Below are 26,533 nucleotides of genomic sequence, written 5' to 3'. Positions count from 1 at the left end.
GAGGTGCCATTTTATTCCATTGGGGAAGAAGCAAAAGCGCAGGAGGCGCCATTTTAAATCGCCCAAGATGCCGAAAAGTGGCAGTATCACTGCTTTCGACAACGAGGTAGAAGACTGGACCACGTATGTGGAAAGAATTGAAGTGTACTGCAAGGCAAATGAGGTGGCTGATGGAAAGAGGGCGTCGGTATTATTAAATCTGATGGGTGCGAGTACGTACGGCCTATTGCGGAATTTAATTACCCCAGCTAAACCAATGGAGAAAAGTTTTGAGGAGATTGTTCATATCTTACAGGAACATCTAAGCCCTACACCACTGCTGATAGCAGAAAGATTCAAGTTCCATAAAAGAAACCAGCACAAAGATGAGAGCAATGCTGACTATCTTACGGAACTACGCAAGTTATCGAAGCACTGCCAGTTCGGAGCAGGACTGGCAGACACCATACGGGATAAGTTTGTCTGCGGGCTCCAGAGTGAAGGAACCCAGAAACGACTACTTTCAAAAAAGGACCTGACGCTAGAACAGGCTTTCAGCGTGGCAGTATCCTATGAAGCAGCAGCATGGGGAGCTGCAGAAATACAACAGAAACCACAAGAATACAGCGCTAACGAAATGGCGTATGGAGCAGAAAAGTGCTATCGCTGCGGCAGAACAACCCATGAGCAGAAGGACTGCTGGTTTAAAGACAAAATATGCAGGCAATGCGGGAAAATGGGACATATAGCAAGAGTCTGCAGGTCGGGAAAGAAGACCAACACGACAAGAACTACTAAGGAACAGTACAGGAAAGTAAAGAAACTGACAGATAGTAGTTCAGAAGATCAGGAGAGTGATAAGGACTCCGGGAGCAGGAGACTAAGTTGTTTAAAGTTACACAACGTGATCACAAAGGAAGATCACCGAACCATTTGGGTCACCCTCATGATAGCAGGGTCCCCAGTAAAGATGGAATTGGACACAGGATCAGCCCTAACTGTCATGGGCAGCACGGTAGCATAGTGGTTAGCACTGTTGCCTCACAGCGCCAGGGACCCGGGTTCAAATCCGGCCTCGGGTGACTGTCTGTGTGGAGTTTGCACATTCTCCCCGTGTTTGCGTGGGTTTCCTCCGGGTGCTCCGGTTTCCTCCCACAGTCCAAAGATGTGCGGGTTAGGTTGATTGGCTATGATAAAAAAATTGGCCCTTAGTGTTAGGGGGGATTAAATATGTGGGGTTACGGGGATAGGGCTTGGGTGGGATGGCTGTCGGTGTAGGGACCGGGTGCTAGGGTTTGGATGATCAGCCATGATCTCGTTGAATGGCGGAGCAGGCTCGAAGGGCCGAATGGCCTACTCCTGCTCCTAGTTTCTATGTTTCTATGAATCGACGAGACTATGAGCGGCTATTCTCACACATACCCTTAAAGGACACGTCCATTGTATTGAAGACATACACGGGGCAAAAGGTCTACCCCAGAGGAAAAATAAGGGTGCCAGTTGAATATAACGGAAAGGAAACACAGAAACTATACATGTATATACTACGAGATGGAGGACCACCATTATTGGGACGTGAATGGATCCGAAGACTACAATTGGATTGGCATTCCATTCTGGCACTAACTGTGACTGACAAAAAAGGTGATGACGTCGCACCTGGACGTCTGTCACAAATTCTATCTGACGCGGAAGAGGTGTTCCAACAAGGACTTGGGACTCTAAAAGGAGTAAAGGCAACCATAAAGATTGAGGATAACGCAACCCCAAAATTTTTCAAGGCCAGACCGGTGCCATACGCGATACGCCCAGCTGTGGAAGCTGAACTGGAGAGTCTGGAGCGTTCGGGGGGTGCTGTCTAAGGTGGACTGGAGCGAGTGGGCCACACCCATCGTTCCTGTAATGAAGAAAGCATTGAGCAGCACGCCTGGGGAGCCAAGGAAGGTTCGCATCGGTGGGGACTTCAAGGTGACTGTGAACCCAGTCCTGCACACAGTACAGTATCCCCGCGGATAGAAGATATTTTCGCCTCACTATCTGGAGGGAAACGTTTTACAAAGATTGACCTGGCTCAAGCGTATCTACAAATGGAGGTGGAAGAAGCATCTAGGAAATACCTCACGATAAACACTCACAAAGGCCTTTACCAGTACAATCGACTGGTATTTGGGGTAGCATCGGCCCCGGCTATGTGGCAGAGGGCAATGGAACAAGTCCTGCAAGGGATCCCGGGGACCCAGTGTTATTTGGACGACATCCTGGTTATGGGCGAAAATGACAATGAACACCTTGCCAACCTGGAACAGGTGCTCACAAGATTGCAGAAATATGGGCTACGAGCCAACCGTCCCAAATGCGAGTTCTTCAGGAGACAAATCTCGTATTGTGGCCACATGATTGATGAGGAAGGGTTGCATAAGTCGCCGGACAAGATTGAGGCTGTAGTCAAGGCTCCAGCACCAGAAAATGTGTCGCAACTGAGGTCGTTCCTCGGGTTGGTGAACTACTACCATAAGTTCTTGCCGAATATATCTACAATTCTGCACCCACTGAACGCCCTCCTTCAAACTGGTGTAACATGGAAATGGAGTGATGAGTGTAAGCGTGCCTTTAAGGAAAGTAAATGCCAAATCACTTCAAAAGAAGTATTGGCCCGCTACAACCCAACACTACCGATTCGGTTGGCATGTGATGCGTCACCTTACGGCATTGGAGCGGTGCTGTCACACAAATTCCGTGACGGTTCAGAGGCCAATAGCCTTTGCATCGCGCTCGCTAACCTCAGCTGAGCGTAACTACGCCCAGATTGACAGGGAGGCCCTCAGCCTGGTGTGGGGGGTGAAGAAGTTCAATCACTATCTGCACGGGCAGAAATTCACCCTACTGACTGATCATCATCCCCTGGTCTCAATTTTTAACCCAAAGAAGGGCGTTCCGGTGATGACGGCGCAACAGCTGCAAAGATGGTCACTTTTTCTAGGGGCACATCAGTATGACATAGAGTAGTACAAAGGTACGAAACAACATGGAAACGCTGATGGGCTGTCGCGCCTACCGTTGCCTACGGCGGACGAAGCACCTGCAGTGGACCCGGTGGAGATATTCCATGCGACCATAGTCGAATGTTTGCCTGTTACAAACGCAAGTATTGAGAAGGAAACCCGAAATGACCCGACACTCTCTCGGGTCTATGATTTGACGGTGAAGGGATGGCCAGCATATGGCGACTCACTGTTGCCAGCATTCTCGCCAAGGAGGGAACAGCTGTCAGTGTGCCGGGCAAACTTGATGTGTGGATCCCGAGTGGTAATTCCACCCAAGTTGAGAGATAGAGTGCTCAATGAGCTTCATGAAGGTCATCTGGGAGGGGTAAAAATGAAGAGCCTAGCCAGGGCGTTTGTGTGGTGGCCGGGAATCGATAAAGAAATCGAGGATATGACCAAGAGATGCACAGGATGCCAGAAGCTCCAAAACGCTCCACCACAGGCCCCGCTACATCCATGGGAGTGGCCCTCATCTCCATGGCAACGGGTACACATTGATTTCGCTGGTCCATTTATGGACTCAATGTTTCTAATCGCTGTGGACGCCCATTCGAAATGGCCAGAGGTCATTAAAATGTGCTCCACCACCACGGAGAAAACTATTGCAGTCCTAAGGACCATCTTCGCCAGGAATGGGTTGCCAGAACAGATCTGTTCCGACAATGGCCCACAGTTTGTGTCTGAGGATTTCCGGAGGTTCGTGAAGAATAATGGGGTGAAACATTACACATCTGCCCCATATCATCTAGCCACAAATGGATTGGCTGAGAGGTTTGTTCAGACCTTTAAAAAGGCCATAAAGGCAATGTGTAATGACGACATACCACTGCAACACAAGGTGGATAACTTCCTGTTTGCTTACTGGAATGCGACACATGCAGTAACCAACCAAACTCCAGCCGTACTGTTTTTCAACCGGAGACTAAGATGTCGCTTGGATTTGCTCAAACCAAACATAAGACGAGATGTTGAGGATAAGCAGTTCCAGCACATAAATGAGAAGCCAACCAGAAGCTTCAAGATAGGGCAACCAGTCTTGGCCCGCGATTACCGAACAGAAAAATGGCAGCCAGGCACGATGTGCACACAGCAGGGACCACTAATGTACACAGTGGACGTTGGAGAGAGCATCGTGAGACGCCATGCTGACCAGATTCTAGAGTCACAGGAACAAGCCAAACCTGTACCACAAGCATGTGCACCTGGTAATGAGCCCGAAGTACAGATTGCGTCTACCTCAGAAGCAGGGGTATTGGAAGCTGACGAACCAACCAATGACAATGAGCCAGAAATGACTACACCGCCAGAACAGGATACTCGAGAAAGGCGCTATCCAGTCCGGATCAGGAAGCCTCCTCAAAGACTGAACTTATAAATGACTATTTCAGTTGATGTATATATTACTGAGAAAATTGTAATTGTAATTAGTTATTATTTAGTTGTTAAATGAATGTTATGTACTGTTTATCTAAAAGGGGAGGAATTGTTGTGTATGTACCTTTAAGGGAATAACTGGTCTTAGACTGCAGTACCGGCAGTGACCACCCCTGTATAAAAGGCCCTAGCAGGCTTCTGTAGTTTCAGTTTCAAGCTGCCTCTTGTTCAGTAAAGTACCTGTTAAACTGTTCTCCCGAAGTCCGTGTATGATTGAGGCGCGGACTTTACACTTTTGTTCTTAACTGCTCCCTGTGGTAGCGAGTTCCACATTCTAACCATTCTCTGGCCAATTCCTTCTGAATTCACTGTTGGATTTATTGTTCGCTATCTTTTGTTCATGGCTCCTAGTTTTGATCTCCCCCACAAGTGCAAACATCTTCTCTATTACTATCATCTTAAAGACCTCTATCATGTTACCCCTTAGCCTTCTCTCTTCTAAAGAGAAGAGCCCCAGCCTTTAAATGGGTGTAACAAACACATACACACGCACACAGAAAACACTGCTTCTGCTGCAATAAAGAGCAATTCTGCAATTCCATGTTCCTGGGAGGGGGCCATGCTTGCAAGGAGTGCAGGCCAGAGAACTGGGGCTACAACAGTCTCTGACCCGCACTCCCTCTGGGGGCACGGAAGTACTCTTGTAGTGTTTTCAAGTTAACATTTCCAGCGGCCTGTGTGTTTGTGAGTTAATGGCCCGTAATTTGCGGTCAGCGGCGAAGCAAAGGCGCTCACCGCTGGCCCCGAAGAAAGAGCTTTCGCGATCCCTGTGACGAGAAGTTCGCCTTTTTTGACGTTCAATTGATTTCAGCCGCCTGTAGTGGGAATTCCCTCGTGCGATGCTGCAGTGACAGCAACTTCCCGTCTGAGCAGCCAATCACATTGTAGAATTCTCACAGACAGGAAACCAGGAAATGAGAAGCTGCTTTTATCCAAACTTTTAAAAAATGTTACAGAGAGCGAAATAAAGATTGGGACACTCACATGGCAATAAGGTAGACGCTGAAAGTTGTAATTTTTATCATAATATAGAGAAATTTGACACTCCACAAATATAAAAATTAATTTCAGGGCAATAACGTTTGTTTACCAGCCAATACGCTGTTAAAAACCCAAGTTACACTTATTGCAACAAGACTTAACATTTAATGGGGTATTTAACTGCAATATTACTGCAGAAAAGCCCAAGTTTTCATCAGTTTCACTGATTACGCTGATTGCCAGCTATGGGGGGGGGGGGGCAGGCGGGTCCACTGCACAGCCAGTGTCCGAGTAGTGAATGACTGACCGCAACTTCAGGATTTCCTCGTTTAGATGCGCATGTGCTAAATCCTGAAGTTGTGGTCAGTTTCAGAGGGGTGGTGACGGTGAACGCTGTTAGTGCGCCGTCATTACCCGCCGCAAATTCCGGGCCATTATGTTAAATGCCATGGTAAAATCTAAAACCCCTGATTGTTTCAATAAAACAATTTTATGTCGTTGTAACTTTAACAGTGTAGACAAAACAGCTGCAAAGACAGCAACTCCTTATAATTCCAAACCCTGCCATCGGTTTAGTAATATTTGGTTTCCATTATTGAGGGCAACAATTTTTAAAGTCGCCAAAAAAAATCACAAAAGGCCCAAAAGTGGCCAAAATAAATAACAAAATTCGGGTGGTGGGTGCGCGGCGGTGGAATAGAATCCTGAAACTACCTATGATGCGGAGACATAAATTATCAAAGGCTTCTAAAGAAAGACTTGTAGTTATAGAGCGCCTTTCACAACCTCAGTATGTCCCAGACGCTTTACAGCCAATTCAATATTTTTTGAAGTTTAGTCACTGTTGTAATCTAGGAAATATTGCAACCAATTTGCACATAGCAAGGTCCCACAAACAGCAATGTGATAATGACCAGATAATCTGTTTTAGTGATGTTGGTTGAGGGATAAATATTGGCCAGAACTCAACTGATCTTTTTCAAAATATTGCCATGGAATCTTTATGTCCACCTGACTAGGCAGACGAGACGTCGGTTTAATGTTTCATCTGAAAGACGGTACCTCCGACAGTGCGGCACTCCCTCAACACTGCACTGGAGTGTCAGCTTACATTGTGTGCCAAAGTCGAAGGCTGTCCATGAATTTTCATCAGCAGCCAAACAGCCATCAGGACTGGAGCCATGGTCTCACTTCCTCCATCTTACTACAGTTATACAGGGCCTTGGTGAGACCACACCTGGAGTACTGTGTGCAGTTTTGGTCTCCTTACCTAAGAAAGGATATACTTGCCATAGAGGGAGTGCAGCGAAGGTTCACCAGACTGATTCCTGGGATGGCAGGACTGTCGTATGAGGAGAGATTGGGTCGACTAGGCCTGTATTCACTAGAGTTTAGAAGAATGAGAGGGGATCTCATTGAAACGTATAAAATTCTGACAGGGCTAGACAGACTGGATGCAAGGAGGATGTTTCCCCTGGCTGGGGGGGGGGGTCTAGAACGAGAGGTCACAGTCTTAGGATATGGGGTAGGACATTTAGGACTGAGATGAGGAGAAATGTCTTCACTCAGAGGGTGGTGAACTTGTGGAATTCTCTACCACAGAAGGCTGTGGAGGCCAAGTCATTGAATATGTTTAAGAAGGAAATAGATAGAAGGCATCAAGGGGTGTGGGGAGAGAGTGGGAATATGGTATTGAGATAGAAGATCAGCCATGATCATATTGAATGGCGGAGCAGGCTCGAAGTGCCGAATGGCCTACTCCTGCTCCTATTTTTCTATGTTTCTTACGACTCCTCTGTGGGTCTTGGACTTGGCAGCAGGGCAGTCTACCTTCTGCCAAAAGGAACTCCAGAGACATCACTGTTTACATTACTACATCAGACAAGGGGCAACAAACCTTCCACTATCATGTCAACATAGGGACAGGGCACAAGGAACAAGGCATAGGAAGTGGGCATAAGGACTTGGTGAAGAAACTCACCTCCCCCGTGACCAGGTACTTGCCATCTGGAGAGAAGGCCACTGCTGTGATGGTTTTCCTGGAAGAAATAAAGGCTGAAGTCAGATTACATTCCTCTCATTGCACCATACAAAAGGCAAGTGGCTTTACAGATAACACATGGTCCATGTGATCTCCCAGGCTAGTTCTGGACAAAGTTTTACTTGCCATCTACCCCTTCTCCTTTGTCTCATTCCTTCCTCTCCCCTCCTCTTCATCCCCCTGCTCCCTGGACATTGGGGTAAATTCACTACTGCCAGCGGGCAGGCATGTTCGAAGAGAGTGAGAGTCAGGGAAATGGCACTACATTGTTGCAGCCCTACCTCTGATCTGTGCTCCCTTTGATCTTGACTGTCCGCTGGGTGCGGTAAATTTACCATGGAGTGCTTATTAGTTCACTGATGATTGCTTCCCCTTAGTGAATTGGCGTCTGCTGTAGGAATGTAATTGGATTCTTTACACCAATCTGAGAGGTGGCAATGTCCTACCTTGATCCATTCAGTATATGGTGCTGCTTGTTCTTCTTGGGATTGAAAAGCACGACCACACACCTGAAGAGAGAAAAGAAAAACATATTCACTGTGGGGACCAGGTGGAATGAGGTATGGAGCTTATGTTAACAAAGTGCAATACAACCACAATAGTTTACAGTTAGAGAATCACTGAGAGATCAAGGAAACTGCAGCAAAGCTACAGGAAAAAAGCAGAGAAACAAGTTTGTGTGCCTATCAGGAGTCAGGAGCTCCCATGAAATAAATATAGTTTTTTTTAAAAATTGGTCATTTATCCAGAGAATAAATCAAAGCAAAAAGACAGAGAATATTAAACAGATCCTACAGAAATATGACAAGAATTTTTGAAATTTGCAGTCTTTCAGAAGTGGTTTTGACACTAATTAATGTAGGGTATGCTATGCATTGAACATTGGGTAACTGGGGAATAGTATTAGTTTTAGATTAGGGCTCTTACACAGTGAGAATGTTTGGTCTATTGAGATTAAACAGTTTGGCTCATGTTTATATGCAAAAGTGTTTACCCAATTGTAATTGAATATAGTGGGAGCGACTGGCAAAGAGTTTGGTCCAAACAAATCTATATAATGGGAGTGAATAGAATGTGTTTTAGCCTACTGGAATTCTATACAATAGGAGTGGATGAGAACAGAGTTGCCCCATTAGAATCGAATATAGTAGGAATGAAAGGGAATGGATTTTACAGAGGATTACATAGGATATACGGAACAGAAACAGGCCATTCAGCCCAACCGGTCCATGCCGGCGTTTATGCTCCACTCGAGCCCCCTCCCGTCTTTCCTCATCTAAATCTATCAGCATAACCCTCTATTCCCTTCTCCCTCATATGCTTGTCTAGCCTCCCCTTAAATGCATCTATACTATTCTCTTCAACCACTCCCTGTGGTAGCGAGTTCCACATTCTCACCACACTCTGGGTAAAGAAGTTTCTTTTGAATTCCCTATTGGATTTCTTGGTGACTATCTTATATTTATGGCCTCTAGTTATGCTCTTCCCCACAAGTGGAAACATTCTCTCTGTATCCAGTGTATCAAAACCGTTCGTGATTTTAAAGACCTCTATTAGGTCACTCCTCAGCCTTCTTTTTTCAAGAGAAAAGAGCCCCAGCCTGTTCATCCTTTCCTGATATGTATACCCTTGCATTTCTGCTATCATCTTGTAAATCTTCTCTGCACCCTCTCCAGTGCCTCTATATCCATTAGTCCATTGGAAGTCAACGCAGTGGGAATGAATGGGAATGGGGTTGCTCCATTACAATGGGAGTGAATGGGAAGGTTGATGGTTTGGTCTATGCAAATACAATATAGTGGGAGTGAATGGGAAGGGGTTTGGTCCATTGGAATCCAGAATAGTGCAAGTGAATGGGAAGGGTAATGGGTTTGGTCCACTGGAATCTAACACACTCGGGTAAATTAGAGGGGTCTTGATCCACTGGAATGCTAAACAACGAGAGTGAATGGGAAGACTTTGGTCTGTGAAAAACCTACATATTTCCTACATTACAACAGTGACTACTCTTCAAAGGTACTTCATTGGCTGTAAAGCCCTTTGGAACAGCCTGAGGTCATGAAAGGCGCTATATAAATGCAAGTTATTTCTTTCTTTATATTAGCACCAAATGGGAAGAGGATTTGGTCAATTAGAATCCCGTAGAATGAGAGTGAAATGGAAGGGTGTTTGGTCAACTGAGATTGTCTGGCTCATACATTTTTATACAATGGCTGAAGCCTCGAGTATACATTTTTCATGGGACTACTCAAACCACCACAAGCTCCACCACATGACCAGGCTTCACACAGCTAAAGTCTTTCTCTTCCAGTTAAATTTTAGTTGAAAGGAGAAGGAAATAATCTATTAAGTTACAGATCACCTCAACATTAATTGGCTGTGAAGGGCTTTGGGACGTACTGAGGTTGTGAACGGCGCTATATAAACACAAATTCTTTTTAGCACAGAATGACTTTCATAAAGAAGATGACAGGATGTGGAAAAGTAATTTCAGCCTCGGCATTATATGACTGACAGACTGAGAAACTGGGACAGCTAAATAATGCAGATGCACACAGAGGCACAGACGGGGGTCAGTTCAGTAATGCGTGTGATTAGGACTCATTGTTAGTGACAGACAGACAGGGTCAGCTCAGTAATGAGTGTAATTAGGCCTCATTGTTTACATAGCGAGATGGTTAAGGGGCAACTTGGTAAATAGCCTAAGTCAGCCTCACCATTAGAGACACGGAGACAGTTAGGCAGGGACCGTTCAGTAATGAGCCTAAGTATGTCTCACCATTACAGAAATGGTGACAAGACATACAGGAGCATCTCAGTAATGAGTATAATTAGGTTTCACCATTACAGATACAGTAAAGCATAGATCGACAGGGGCCTTTGTCAACGGAGTGTCTCAACTCCCGCAAATCTAGAAAGCTCCTAATAGCATGAGTTGGTCTCCCGCCTCCCGGCCCATGCAAATCGAAAGGTGTGCACTTTGTGACCTTTTCCCCCCGGTGCCAGTATAGCCCATTGCTGGCAGGTTGAGTAGGCAGCCTCTGCAGTTGCACTTGCTTCACTGGGGAGCAACAATGAGCAAAGACCTGATCGAAATTGCAACAAGCGGATTCAACATGAGGAAACAGAAAAAAGAATGATACTTGCACTTTGTCTGGAGTCCGACAATGTGGAGTCCAAATTAAGGAAGCTTTTTTAGTGAAAATAATCAATATCAGAACAATAGCAAAAAACATAAACATAAAATATTTGTAAAGTGTGGAATTTAAATTAGTGACAGGTCAGAATTTCTTTGGAGCTGCTGAAACTTCTAATCGATTAAGTCCCTAATATTACTGAAGTACTTAATATTACTGCAGTCTGTAATATTACTGAAGTCTGTAATATTACTGGTCTCTGATACTACTGTGTCTAATATTACTGAAGTCCTTAATATTACAGAAGTCTCTAATATTACTAAAGTACCTACTATTAATGAAGTGATGCCAATGTTATTACTATTAGTGCTGTTACTATTACTGTTAATATCCCTGCCATCATTTTGCAGGTCAGTCCTGATGTTTATCACTGGGTCTCTCTAATCAGCATCTAATCTACCATTTAAGTGTTCTTAGAAATGATTTGCCGCTCTTATTGTTAATTACTGAGATGATTTCAATTTTTGAAAATGAATCCATTTCAAATTAAAAATAAAACCTAATTAATGGAAACCTCAGTGTGGGCAGTACATCCCGTATGGCAGATGCAATTAATTCAATTTAGGTTTAAATAAAAGTTTGGGATGTAACCATTTCTGTAGCTTAGCAAAAGCTCCTCAATATACTGGCATACCTCTCTAAAGCAGTTTATAATTCTCTGATCCCCCAGCTTGTAAAACTTGGAAATTATACCACAACCCCAGTAGGGGATGATTTTCTCTGGTTGCTAAGCATTACTGCATTCATAAACCTAGCAGGAGGATTTCCTATTTCCTTTTTGCTAAAGGAAGAGAACACTGAAGAAATCATCACAGACACAATTCCAATGTCGCTACACATTGTGACCAGAGAGATTCCTGCTCCATTTAGATGCAAGCTCAATAATGAATGTTTTTAAGCCCACTGTTATAGACAGGGATTGATTTAGCTTAGCTCAGCCATGGCATCTTCAGTCTGCTTTGCCATTTAATTAGATCATGGCTGATCTGTACCTCAACTTCATTTACCTGCCTTTGCTCCATATCCAATGATACCCTTACCTAATAAAAATCTGTCCATCTCAGTCTTGAAAGCCCCGATTGTCCCCCAGCTTCCACTGCCTTTTGGGGGAGAGAGTTCTAGATTTCCACACCCTTTGTGTGAAGAAGTGCTTCCTGATTTCACTCCTGAATAGCCTAGCTCTAATTTTATGATTATGGCCCCTTGTTCTGGATTCCCCCACCAGAGGGAATAGTCTTTCTGTATCCACCCTATCAAATCCATTTAACATTTTAAACACCTTGATCATACCACCAGCAGCTAACAGAACTGAACTGGGCTGGTGCGTGGGGGGAAAAAAAATCAGCCGGGGTTCCTGGCCCTGATCGATGAACAATGACTCCTTTGTGATTGACGGATGAGGACAGCACTGGACTTAGTTGTCAAACCCTCCGTAATCAAGCAGCCTACTGATGCTCGCTGTCCTGTACATACAAAAAAAATTGGACACTTGGGCGAAGTACTGCATGGCTGTTGGCCCCCATGGAACCACAAACTAGCATGTATTCATAGCAACATAGGAACAGGAGGAGGTCATTTAGCCCCTTGAACCTGTTCCGCCATTCAGTGAGATCATGGCTGATCTGTGATCTAACTCCATATAAACAGTGCCTTCAGGAGTGGAAAGAAAGAAATAACTTGCATTTATATAGCACCTTTCATGAGCTCAGGACATCCGAAAGCGTTTTACAACCAACAAAATACGTTTGAAGTGTACACATTGTTGTAATGTAGGAAACACAGCAGCCAATTTGAGCACAGCAAGGCCCCACAAACAGCAATGTGATAATGAGCAGATAATCTGGTTTAGTGATATTGATTGAGGGATAAATATTGACCAGGACACCAGGGAGAACTCCCCTCTGCTCTTCTTCAAAATAGTGCCATGGGATCTTTTACATCCACCTGAGAGAGCAGACGGGGTCTCGGTTTAACATCTCATCCGAGTATTAGCCTGGATTACGTGTTCCCAAGTCTCTGGAGTGGGACTTGAACCCACGACCTTCAGATTGAGAGGCCTGTTGTCTGGCATCTCCTCCATGAACATTTATCCACTGGAGGCATTACAGAGAAGAGCCAGGAGACTAAAATCTAAAGTCAGAGGTCAGAGATATGAGGAAAGACTGAAGAAACCTAGGGGGAGAAATTCATATTAGCCAACAAAGTTGCCAGCGTCACCGGCAACAGGAGTTAACAGCCGCTGAAAATGGCGGCAACGCTAATGGGGCAAAATTGGTCTGAGGGGCTGGAGATTGTTGGCGCCGCGCTTATCTTCCATGAAGCGCTGTCCAGGTGGCGTTGCTGGAGGCATCCGAGATGAAGTCCCTGCGCAGGAGCAGCGTTCGAGCCTCACACAGCCTCTGGAAGCGAAGCTGTGGAGCGAGCAAGGAATTGTGGGCAATGAAGAGGCCTGAGAATTAAAGGGGCCACGCACACTGAAGCAATACAAATTATAATAAAGTGAAACAATGCAGTTTTTGACCCTTTCTGCCTTTTAAAAAATATTTAACATTAAAAAGTCCCAAATGTGAATATTCAGCTCTTAAAGCTGATTTACCTTCCTAACCTTAAAACATGAGAAAACTGCCTCAGCACTAACACAAATGGCTCAGCAAGCCAGGGAAAGGGCACCAAGGGTCTTGCACGCAGCACTCCAGCTTTGTGCAGGGGGTCAGTATTGCAAGAGCGGCCCTATACCCTCAAGAGACAGGAGGCCCCACCATCTGGCACCAGTGCCCAAAGAAGCTTCATGACCTCAGATCACTGGTCAGGGTCAGTGAATGCATCTTCAAAAGCCGTCTCCACTAGCGTCACACACTGTTCAATGCACAACCCCCAATCACTCACCTACCAACAATCTGCACCAATCACGAGGCGCATATCCCATTCCTAGCCTCACCTCAGCCCCTTGGAGGAGATGGTGCTGGCCATTCTTGGCAGGGGCATGGCTGAGCCCTTGGCCAACAGCGGGGCTGAAAGGATACAAGATGCTGGTATCCTCATACGTTATCCTCCTTCTGGCATTCACCTCATCCTTTCCCGGAGAGGAGAGTGAAGAAGAACAAGAACAGAAGAAGATTGATTTGACACTCCCAGCCACCAGCTCCTCAAGGTCGACCAGCAAGGCCATTTGCAGTGTCCCCCACTGAAAGTCAGCAGCCTTCCACCAGCCATGCTGCAGCCACTGGGGTAGCACTGCATGATATCAGTAGGATAGACAAAGGCACACACAAGACAGTCATTAAGAGAATGCATACAGGTGATGAGATGATTTCTTGATGTCACATTGGATGGCGAGACGTATATAGGTGGATTGGAAATTATGCTTTGTGGTGGCTTTTATTTCAGCATCGTGGCCAAGAGGACATTGTGATGGTCAGCAACAGATGGAAGGTAAGGTGTGGGACTAATGTTGAAAGGGGTATTGGGGTTGTGGTCACTGGGACCGCAAGCGGATGATTCCATCCCGGATATCCCGGCCACAAAGGGGCGGTCTGGGATGCATCCTTCCGTCTGATTCCTCCTCTTCTGCTTCCTCTTCCCTCTGCAAGCGGATGCTGTAAATGTGAAATGACAGCACAAAATGCTGAAAATACTCAGCTGGTCAAGCAGCATCTCAACCCGAGAAGTGAACTCTGTTTTTCTCTCCATGGATGTTGCATGACCTGCAGAGTATTTGCAACATGTTCTGTCTTCTCAAAGGCCTTCATTTACCATCTGAGCCCTTGCAAGCATCCAGCAGCACACCCTACACACTTAAAAAACTTTTCACATCTATTGCAGCAAGCCACCACTTCAATAAAATTTAAAAAACTCAGTCCAAAACCTTAAATCCAAACTTACCTGAATGATGTGCGTCTCTTTAAGAGGTGCAGACATCGCCACTGTCAGCCTGTCAGGTTAACCTGGCGTGCTTAGGACACAGCGCTGAAGGGTCGAAGTGCGGTGTGGTGACGGTAAGTCGGCGTGCACCACGGCACCATTTTTTCTTTCAGGGTGCTACCAGTTACCGGCAGCGCAAAGGGGGACACGAATATTGCGGCCGCTGTAGGACCCGCCCCCTGACGACGAAAGAGCGACAGCTGCCATTTTATCACCATTTTATGGCGCTACGGAGTGGCGCTCAACAGATGAATTCCTAGCCCTTGGTCTTTTCAGCCTCATAAGGAGGTGGCTGAAAGATGATTTTATAGGTGTATAGTCAACTATATAGAAAAGGTCTTCTTCTTCTTTCCTTCTGTACCTAATGGTACATGAGGCGACCCATTTCCTCCACTGTTTTACATCCAGCAGATTGTGCTCTGGGTTGTTTCCGTAATGAAGACCCTTTTTACGTGGACAGGCTGTTAGTCTGACTCACAATCCCCTACCAGGAATACTGGTTCGATGTGATGGGGAGGGAGGCCACTCCACTTCCAATGGAAAAGAAAGAAAGACTTGCATTTATATAGCGCCTTTCATGACCACTGGAGATTCCAAAGCGCTTTACAGTCAATGAAGTACTTCTGAAGTGTAGTTACTGTAGGAAACGTGGCAGCCAATTGGAGTCGAGTACCCTGCTGGATGTCAATCCAGTCTCCAGAGGCCAGAGCTTTGGTCTCCTGCATGCTGGGGCTATGATGGGGGGGTGGGGGGAGGTGGGGTAGGTTGCCATTCTGCTCCCATTGGGTGTCAGCCCAGTATCCAGAGGCCGGAACTTTGGTCTCCGCTCACGGGACACAGGAAAGGTAGATCTAGAAAATGACCAAACTAAATACTGAGAGTAGAACCAGAGGACCTAGGTTCAACCGAGTGAAAGATAAACTTAGGACTGATAGCAGGGAGTGTGTCTTAACACAAGGAGAGACTTCTACACCTGGCCAGTGCTTGAAGAGTCCTTTCTAGAATCTACCCCCTTCCCGCCACAGTGTGCCACTATCTACAGACCCCGCTCTGTGTGCATCAACCCATACAACTTCCATTTGCACTTCCAAACTAGCTGGTAACTCTCAGCCTGTAACTCGTGAGGGAGTGAGTAGTGGCTTACTAACTGAGGGAGCAAGTGGTTGGCCAAGGGCTGGAGTGAGTGGCTGAATGAGTGAGTGGCAAGCTGACTAAGAGAGAGTGAGTGGCACAATAAGTTTGTGGTGGTTGTAGCTTGGTGCTTTCCAACCTGTCTAGTGCAACAATTGGTTTGGGAATGACTAGGTGCCAACCAATGAGGCACTTTAGCTAATCAATTTGATGCTATTCCAATGCTCCCCTGGCTGGCCTTCCATCTTCCAAACTCCGTAAACTTCAGCTCATCCAAATCTCTGCTGTCCGTAACCTAACTCGCACCAAGTTCTGTTCATTCATCACCTCTGTGCTCGCTGACCTACATTGGCTCTTGGTCTGGCAATGTCTAGAATTTAAAATTCTAATGTTCTTATGTTTAAATCCCTCCATGTCCTCGCCCCTTCCTATCTCTGTAACCTCCTCCATCCCTACAACCCTCTCCATCCCTACAACCCTCCAAGTTCTCTCTGCTTTCGTCTCTTTTCTGGCCTTTTGTGCATCCCTGATTTTAATCGCCCCACCATTGGTGGCCATGCCTTCAATTGCCATCTGGAATTCCCTCCCTAAATCTCGCTGCCTCTTTACCCCTCTCCTCCTTTAAGACGCTCCTTAAAACCTACCTCTTTGACCAAGCTTTTGGTTACCTGTCCCAATATCTTCTTATGTGGCTCGGTGTCAAATATTGTTTGATAATCACTCCTGTGAAACACCTCGGGATGTTTCAGTACATTAAAGACACTGTATAAATGCAGGTTGTTGTTGATGTTAACTGAACAGATGGTGATCATTTCAGTCCAACACAATGTATGCCTTTTGTAACTGATACTATATAATTTACTAGCTGGAGTGCCCGGCGGTGCCGAGGGTTTTTTGAGGGCATGTTGTTATGAAAGAAGTAGAAATAATCTTTATTATATATATAAATGAGTTTGTCTGTCTGTCTGTCTATGTGGGAAGGAGAGAGAGAGGGAGAGAGAGAGAGAGAGAGAAAGGGGGAAGGAGAGAGAGAGAGAGGGGGAGAGAGAGAGAGAGAGAGAGGGGAAGGAGAGAGAGAGAGAGACTAGGGGAGAAGAGAGAGACGGGGGGGAGAGAGAGAGACTGGGGGGAAGAGAGAGAGAGACTGGGGGAAGGATATATATAAATGAGTTTGTCTGTCTGTGTGGGAAGTAGAGAGAGAGAGGGAAAGAGAGAGAGGGAAAGAGAGAGGGGGAAGGAGAGAGAGAGAAAGAGGAAAGAAGGAGAGAGAGAGACAGAGACAGAGAGGGAAGGAGAGAGAGACAGAGAGGGAAGGAGAGAGAGAGAGAGGGGGAAGGAGAGAGAGAGACAGAGAGAGGGAAGGAGAGAGAGACAGAGAGGGAAGGAGAGAGAGAGAGAGAGGGAAGGAGAGAGAGTGAAGGAGAGAGAGAGACAGAGGGAAGGAGAGAGAGAGAGGGAAGGAGAGAGAGAGGGAAGGAGAGAGAGAGAGAGGGAAGGAGAGAGAGACAGAGAGGGAAGGAGAGAGAGAGAGGGAAGGAGAGAGAGAGAGAGAGGGAAGGAGAGAGAGTGAAGGAGAGAGAGAGACAGAGGGGAAGGAGAGAGAGGGAAGGAGAGAGAGAGGGAAGGAGAGAGAGAGAGAGAGGGAAGGAGAGAGAGAGAGAGAGAGGGAATGAGAGAGAGACAGAGAGAGAGAGGGAATGAGAGAGAGACAGAGAGAGAGAGGGAAGGAGAGAGAGAGAGAGGGAAGGAGAGAGAGAGAGAGGGAAGGAGAGAGAGAGAGAGAGGGAAGGAGAGAGAGAGAGGGAAGGAGAGAGACAGAGAGAGGGAAGGAGAGAGAGAGAGGGAAGGAGAGAGACAGAGAGAGAGAGGGAAGGAGAGAGAGCGAGGGAAGGAGAGACAGAGAGAGAGGGAAGGAGAGAGAGAGAGAGAGAGAGAGAGGGAAGGAGAGAGTGAGGGAAGGAGATAGAGAACAGAGGAAGACACCCCGGGGAAGGGGTTGGACTCAAAGCCCGGCGGGTGAAGAAGTAGAGAAGAGAGGAAGACACCCCGGGGAAGGGGCTGGACTCAAAGCCCGGCGGGTGAAGAAGTAGAGAAGAGAGGAAGACACCCCGGGGAAGGGGCTGGATTCAAAGCCCGGCGGGTGAAGAAGGGCGGCCGCCATTTTCTTTCCCTCCCTCAGCCTCTCTCTCTCCCTCCCCCTCTCTCTCTCTCTCCCCCTCTCTCTCCCTGCCGCTCTGTCTCTCCCCACTCTCTCTCCCCTCTCTCTCTCCCCCTCCCTCCCCGCTCTCTCTCCCTCCCCGCTCTCTCTCCCTCCCTCTTCCCCTCTCCCTCTCTCTCTCCCCTCTCCCCCTCCTCCCCGCTCTCTCTCCCTCCCTCTCCCTCTCCCCCCCCTCCCCCTCTCTCTCTCCCTCCCCCTGTCTCTCCCTCCTTTCCTCTCTCTCCCTCCCTCCCCTCTCCCTCCCTAGCGCCTCAGGCCCGGCCCGACTCACCTTAGCTGAGCTCCCGCTGCGACCCGAGCCCCCGGTGCGTGGCCTAGCACCTCAGGCCGGCCCGATGGACCCCTGCCACTCCGGTGAAGCGGAGCCCCCGCGCGCAGCGTAGCGCCTCAGGCCCGCCACCGCTCACCTGAGCTCAGCTCCCCGCTGCGGCCCGCCGGCGCTGCTCCCCTGCTCGCTGGGCGGGGAGGAAGGAGGGAATGGCGCCGAGTCTCTTGGTCGTGCTGACCCCTGATGGCCGCGAGGGTGTACTCCCGCTTCGGTAGAGAGAGAGAGAGAGAGAGAGAGAGGGGGGGGGAAGGAGAGAGAGAGAGAGAGAGAGGGGGGGAAGGAGAGAGAGAGAGAGAGAAATTCCTGAACCAATACTAATCAATCAACAATTTTCTCAGCTCCATCACCATTTTTTTAGCTTCAGGCCCAGCCGGTCTTTAATGGCCGCCACTCACCTCAGCTCAGCTCCCACTTCCCGCACTAACAGCAGTTTGAAGGATTAGGCCCCGCCCACAAACGCCATGAAACGCCCCCCCCGTGCCCCCGTAGGATTGGTCAACCATCACGTCACTCAACGCTAATGAGCGGTAGGATTGGTCAAACGCTAATGAGCGTATTTTGTCCGTTTTTTGAATGTTTTAAAAAAGTAAATACGCCTATGACACTCCCCTGATTAGTCAAATACGTCTATGACACGCCCCTGATTGGTCAAATGCGCCTATGACACTCCCCTGATTGGTCAACCGCTAATCAGCGGATTTTGTCCGTCTTTTGAACTTTTTAAAAAAGTAAATATGCCTATGACACTCCCCTAATCATAACCTTTCTTTTGATATAACATATGTGTAGGTACGCTCTATAACTTTTGAGTGAAGCCCGGACATACACACAGACAGACACACAGACAGACACCACGATCCTTTTTATATATATGATAGATACAGTGTCACATATAAATATATAATGGTAATTACTATGTTAACTATTAAAATATATATATATATATACTGTAATTACCTATTGCATAATTTATATTGACAATTAGTACCCCAAAATCAGCTTAGGATGCTCAACAAGACAGTCACTACCAACAAACAGATCACAACAAAATAGACGAACCCACATCCCAACTTCATTCTTTATACCACTGAAAATCATGGATGCAAGAAAGAGATTTAAAGGTCATCATCTCACCTTGGGCCCCAGGTAACAATTTTAAACAAGTATCTGATTTCATTTGAACCTATCTGTTAAATTCCAGCCTATAACTCACTCCCAGGTATCCATCTTAGTCTATATATGAACAGTCTGAATCCCTCAATTAGATTCCAGCCTGTAACTCACTCACAGGTATCTATTATTCTATAAATAAACCATCTGAACCCCTCGATTAAATTCCAGCCTGTAACTCACTCCCAGGTATCCATTATTATTCTATGTATGAACAGTCTGAATCCCTCGATTAGATTCCAGTCTGTAACTCACTCCCGGGTATCTATTATTCTATATATAAACCAGCTGAACCCCTCGATTAGATTCCAGCCTGTAACTCACTCCTGGGTCTCCATTATTATTCTATATATAAACCATCTGAACCCCTCGATTAGATTCCAGCCTGTAACTCACTCCCAGGTATCCATTATTCTATATATAAACCATCTGAACCCCTCAATTAGATTCCAGCCTGTAACTCACTCCCGGGTATCCATTATTATTCTATATATAAACCATCTAAACCCCTCGATTAGATTCCAGCCTGTAATTCACTCCCCGGAATCCATTATGCTATATTTTTTTCCCAAAAATATATACTTTATTCATAAAATTTTTTGTTCACGTACATGACAATACAGTCCACATCTGGTACAATCCAAATTAACTGCGGTACATGGCACTCAATTTACAGAGACACGTTACAAAGCATTTTCATTACACATTTTATAAGTCATACAGCCCGAGGGGTCAAGGTACATTCCAACACTTGTCAAAATACATTACACTACAATCCACCAATCATCATATTACATATGGCATAATACAAATGAATGCAGTACATGGTACTCTATTTACATCAACAGATTACAAGTGCATTTACAATTAACACACTTCTACATCATACGGCCCGAGGGAGGTTTTTCTACTGGTTTCAGCCCCTCGGTGTACACTGGCGGGAGGGCCTTAAACTATGGCCCTTCCCCATCGTGCCTTTGCGGCAGCGGCACCAACCTTTAGTACGTCCCTCAGCACGTACTCCTGGACCTTGGAATGTGCCAGTCTGCAACACTCGGTCGTGGACAACTCCTTCCTCTGGAAGACCAACAAGTTTCAGGCAGACCAAAGGGCATCTTTCACCGAGTTAATGATCCTCCAGCAGCAGTTGATGTTTGTCTCGGTGTGCGTCCCTGGGAACAGTCCGTAGAGCACAGAGTCCTGTGTTACCGAGCTGCTCGGGATGAACCTCGACAAAGACCACTGCATCTCTTTCCAGACCTTCTTTGCAAAGGCACATTCCAGAAGGAGATGGATGACGGTCTCGTCCCAAGCACAGCCTCCTCGAGGACTGCGTGCGGTGGAGCAGAGACGCCGGGAATGCATGAAGGATCTGACGGGGAGGGCCTTCTCACCACCAGCCAAGCTACGTCTTGGTGCTTGTTTGTAAGTTCTGGCGATGAAGCATTCTGCCAAATGACTTCGACAGTCTACTCGGGAAACCATCCGACAGGATCCACCATCTCCTTTTTCCGTAGGGTCTCGAGGACGTTACGTGCTGACCACTGCTTTACGGCCTTGTGGTCAAAGGTGTTTCCCTTAACAAACTTTTCCACGAAGGACAAGTGGTCCGGCACGGTACAACTGGATGGAGCGTTCCGCGGCAGCGTAGCCAGACCCATCCTTCGCAACACCGGGAACAGGTAGAACCTCAGCACGTAGTGACACTTGGTGTTTGCGTACCGAGGTTCTGTGTACAGCTTGATGCAGCCGCACACAAAGGTGGCCACCAGGATGAGGGCGACGTTGGATACGTTCTTTCCCCCTTTCTCTGGAGATTTGTACATCGTGTCCCTCCGGACACGGTCCATTTTTGATCTCCAGATAAAGTGGAAGACGGCTCAGGTGACTGCAGCAACACAGGGTCGGGGTATGGGCCACACCTGCGCCCCGTACAGCAACACCGACAGCACCTCGCACCTGATGACCAGGTTCTTGCCCACGATTGACAGGGAGCTCTGCTCCAACATTCCCAGTTTCTATCATACCTTGGAGATACGCTCCTCCCAGTTTTTGGTGCATGCCCCGGCCGCTCTGAACCATATTCCCAGCACCTTCAGGTAATCTGACCTGACGGTGAAGGGGACAAAGGATCGGTTGGCCCAGTTCCCAAAGAACATGGCCTCGCTTTTGCTGCGATTAACTTTCGCTCCCGATGCCAGTTCAAACTGGTCGCACATGCTCAGCAATCTGCGGACCGACAGCGGATCCGAGCAAAAGACGGCGACGTCGTCCATGTACAGGCAGGCCTCAAGCTGAGTGCCTCCACTGCCTGGGATCGTCACCCCTCTTATGCCCGAATCCCATCTGATGGACTCGGCAAAAGGTTCGATACAACACACAAACAAGACAGAGAAGAGAGGACAGCCCTGCCTGACTCCAGATTTGATCGGAAAGTTTTCCGATTCCCACCCGTTGCGGATTCCCTCCACAAACCCCATTTTGGAGAGCACATCCATCATGTACGTGTGCGATATTCTGTCGAAAGCCTTCTCCTGTTAAGTCCGTGAATGATTGAGACACGGACTAGCAGGAGAGAAACAAACAAGTCTTTACTGGTGAAAGGCATAAACAAAACTAACCAACAGAGGCTCTCTAGCGCCTTTTATACAGGGGTGGTCACTGCCAGTATTGCAGTCTGAGACCAGTTATTCTCTTAAAGGTACATACACAACAATTCCTCCCCTTTTAGATAAACAGTACATAACATTCATTTAACACTAATGATAACGAATTACAATCACAATTACTGTTGCTAGATACATTGGTTAAGTTTAAGCAATTATAAGTTCAGTCTTTGAGGAGGCTTCCTGATTCTGTCTGGATAACGCCTCTTTGGAGTATCAGGTTCTTCTGGCAATGTTGAGTCGGAATCAATGTCGTTGTTTGGTTCATCTGCTTCCAATATTACCGGTTCTGCGGTAGCTGCAATTGGAACGTCGATTTCATTACCAGGTGTATCAGATCGTGGTGTGGAGTTGACGTTTTCCAGTGACTCTAGAATCTGGTCAGCATGGCGTCTTACAATGCTCTCCCCAACGTCCACGGTATACATGAGAGGTCCTTGCCGTGTACAAATCGTTCCTGGCTGCCATTTCTCAGTGCGGTAGTCCCGGGCCAAAACTGGTTGACCTATCTTAAAACTCCTGGTCAGCCTTTCATTCATATTCTGAAACTGCCTGTTCTCCACATCTCTTCGGACATTTGGCTTAACCAAATCCAAGCGACATCGTAGTCTTCGATTGAAGAACATCATGGCTGGAGTTTGGTTGGTAACCGCATGTGTCGCATTCCGGTAGGCAAACAAGAAGTTGTCGACCTTGTGTTGTAGGGGTATATCTTCATTACACATTGCCTTGATAGCCTTCTTGAATGTTTGGACAAACCTCTCGGCCAATCCATTAGTGGCTGGATGATATGGGGCAGATGTGTAATGCTTAACACCATTGTTCTTTAAGAACCTCCGGAACTCTTCAGACACAAATTGTGGTCCATTGTCAGAGCAAATCTGTTCAGGCAGCCCATTCCTGGCGAATATGGTTCGTAAAACTGCGATAGTTTTTTCCGTGGTGGTTGAGGACATTTTTATTACCTCTGGCCACTTTGAATGTGCATCCACCACAATTAAAAACATCGAGTCCATGAAGGGACCAGCAAAATCAATGTGCACCCTTTGCCATGGAGATGAGGGCCACTCCCATGGATGCAGAGCAGCTTGTGGTGGGGCGTTTTGGACCTTCTGGCATCCTGCACAGCTCTTGGTCATCTCTTCGATTTCTCTATCGATTCCCGGCCACCATACAAACGCTCTGGCTAAGCTCTTCATTTTTACCCCACCCAGATGACCCTCATGAAGCTCATTGAGCACTCTATCCGTCAACTTAGGTGGAATTACTACTCTGGATCCACACATCAAGGTTCCTCTGCACACTGACAGCTGTTCTCTTCTTGGCGAAAATGCTGGCAGCAGTGGTTCGCCATGTGCTGGCCATCCCTTCACCGTTAAATCATAGACCCGTGATACTGTCGGGTCATTCCGTGTTTCCTTTTCTATGTTTGCATTCGTCACAGGGAGACATTCGACTATGGTCGAGTGGAATAACTCCATTGGATCCACTGCAAGGTCTTCTTCTTCCACCGTCGGCAACGGTAGACGTGACAATCCATCAGCATTTCCATGCTGTTTAGTTCCCCTGTACTCGATGTCATATTGGTGTGCCCCTAGGAAAAGGGACCATCTCTGCAGCCGTTGTGCTGTCATTATCGGTACGCCCTTCTGAGGGTTGAAAATGGAGACAAGAGGTTGATGATCGGTTAGTAGAGTAAATTTTTGACCGTGCAGATAGTGATTGAACTTCTTCACCCCCCACACTAGGCTGAGGGCCTCTCTGTCAATCTGGGCGTAGTTACGCTCGGCAGAAGTTAACGAGCGTGACGCAAAAGCTATCGGCCTCACCAAACCATCAAGGAATTTATGTGACAGTACCGCCCCAATGCCGTAGGGAGACGCATCACACGCCAGCCTGATTGGCAGTGCTGGGTTGTAGTGAGCCAATACTTCCTTCGAAGTGATTAAGTCCTTACTCTTCTGAAAAGCACGTTTAAAATCATCGCTCCATTTCCATGCTACCCCCGTTCGTAGCAGGGCGTTCAATGGATGCAGAATTGTCGACAAATTCGGCAAAAACTTATGATAGTATTTCACCAACCCGAGGAATGACCTCAGTTGCGACACATTTTCAGGCGCTGGGGCCTTAACAACCGCTTCAATTTTGTCAGGGGACTTATGTAACCCCTCTTCATCAATCACGTGGCCACAATACGATAACTGTTTCTTTAAAAATTTGCACTTGGGGCGGTTGGCTCGCAGCCCATGTTCCCGTAGTCTAGTGAGCACCTGTTCTAGGTTGTTAAGGTGTTCACTGTCATCTTCACCTGTTACAAGGATGTCGTCCAAGTAACACTGAGTCCCCGGAATCCCTTGCAGGACTTGTTCCATCGCTCTTTGCCATATCGCCGGAGCCGATGCTACTCCGAATACCATTCGATGATATTGGTAAAGACCTTTGTGAGTGTTCATCGTGAGATACTTCCTAGAGGACTCTTCAACCTCCATCTGCAAATATGCTTGTGCTAGGTCAATTTTTGTAAAACGCTTCCCTCCAGACAGTGAGGCGAAGATGTCTTCTATCCTTGGAAGAGGATATTGTACTGTGTGAAGGACAGGGTTCACCGTCACCTTGAAATCCCCACAGATGCGAATCTTCCTTGGCTCTCCGGACTTATTGCTTAACGTTTTTTTCATGACAGGAACGATGGGTGTCGCCCACTCGCTCCAGTCGACCTTAGACAACACGCCCGCCTTCTCCAGATTCTCCAGCTCTGCCTCGACGGCTGGACGAATTGCATATGGTACCGGTCTCACTTTGAAAAACTTGGGAACTGCATTCTCTTCTATTTTTAACGAGACGGTTACGCCTTTAAGCGTGCCCAGTTCTTGTTGAAATACCTCTTTGGCGTTAGCTAGGATTGTTGACGTCACTCCTGGACGATTGTCTTCATCTTTTTTACCGTCCACCATCATTGCATGAATGGAATGCCAATCTAAGTTTATCTTCCTGATCCATTCCCGTCCCAATAACGGTGGTCCACCATTTGGCAGTATGTAGAGATACAATTTCCGTATTTTCTTGCCATTGTATTCGACAGGCACCCTTATTTTTCCTCTGGGGTATACTTTTTGCCCCGTATACGTCGTCAAGACAATGGATGTCTCTCTCAAGGGTATGTGTGAAAATAGCCGCTCATAATCTCGTCGATTCATGACGGTTAGCGCTGATCCTGTATCCAATTCCATTTTAACTTGGGACCCTGCTATCGTGAGGGTGACCCAAATGGTTCGGTGATCCTCTTTTGCGATTACATTGTGAAGTTTGAGACAGCTTAATCTCCTGTTCTCGGATTCACTATCGCTCATCTGGTCTTCGGAACTACTGTCCGTCATCTTTTGTACTTTCTTGTACGGTTCCTTAGTAGCCTTTTTGTTGTCGCTGGTCTTCTTCCCAGACCTACAAACTCGTGCAATGTGTCCAATCTTCCCGCATTGTCTGCATATTTTGTCTTTGGACCAGCAGTCCTTCTGGTCATGGTTAGTTCTGCCGCAGCGATAACATTTTGCAAATCCCCGTGTCATTTCGTGGGTGCTGTATTCTTGTGGTTTTTGTTGAATTTCTGCAGCTCCCCTGGCTGCTGCTTCATACGATACTGCCACGCTGAAAGCCTTATCTAGGGTCAGCTCTTTCTCTGAGAGTAACTTCTTCTGTGTTCCTTCACTCAGGAGTCCACAGACAAATTTGTCCCGTAGGGTATCTGCCAGTCCTGCTCCGAACTGGCAGTGCTTTGATAGCTTGCGTAGTTCCGTAAGATACTCAGCATTGCTCTCATCTTTGTGCTGAGTTCTCCTGTGGAATTTAAATCTTTCTGCTATCAACAGCGGTGCAGGGTTTAAGTGCTCCTGTAGAACAGCAACAATTTCGTTAAAACTCTTCGCCTTAGGTTTGGCTGGAGTAATCAGATCCCGCAATAGGCCGTACGTTCTAGCGCCCATTACGTTTAGCAATATTGATGCCTTTTTCCCCTCCGCTATTTCATTTGCCTCGAAATATACCTCGACTCTTTCCACATACGTGGTCCAGTCCTCTAATGTATTATCAAAAGCAGTGATACAGCCAGTCTTCGGCATCTTGCAAATCTAAAATGGCGCCTCCCGCGCTTTGCCTTCTTCTCTGATTTAACAAAATGGCGCCTCCCGCGCTTTTCCTTCTTCCCCGCTGTTGTTAGCACTGCTTTCCACGGTTTCTTGCGCGTATTCTTTTTCTTTTATTATTTTCCCGTCGTGGAGCGGACCCTCTGGAACACTTCCCTCCCTCTTCTGAGGTCCGAACGCTGCCCAGCTTCGAAACACCGGCCGCGCCCTGTATGCTCCACCCTCTCTCTCTCTCCTTGCTTCCCGACTCGCTGCCCGGCCCCGTTGCAGCCCAGGAAGGATCA

The 26,533-nt window shown here is 47.0% G+C and overlaps 1 protein-coding gene across 1 annotated transcript in view; it reads right to left on the bottom strand.

Moving 5' to 3' along the window:
- The window catches only part of mapkbp1 (mitogen-activated protein kinase binding protein 1), a 394,016-nt gene that overhangs the window by 246,423 nt on the left and 121,060 nt on the right, over positions 1-26,533 (bottom strand). The window contains exons 3-4 of the mRNA XM_086003669.1: positions 7,926-7,988; positions 7,420-7,477 (exon numbers count right to left, since the gene is read on the bottom strand). Of these exons, the coding sequence (XP_085859795.1) occupies positions 7,420-7,477; positions 7,926-7,988 (121 nt within the window). The remainder of the gene's footprint in view (positions 1-7,419; positions 7,478-7,925; positions 7,989-26,533) is intronic.

Source organism: Somniosus microcephalus, chromosome 12 (assembly GCF_052327205.1).
Source record: "Somniosus microcephalus isolate GS21.2 chromosome 12, FLI_Smic_1.0, whole genome shotgun sequence".
In the NCBI taxonomy this organism is placed as follows: Eukaryota; Metazoa; Chordata; class Chondrichthyes; order Squaliformes; family Somniosidae; genus Somniosus; species Somniosus microcephalus.
This window is presented reverse-complemented; position numbering and strand designations above follow the sequence as displayed.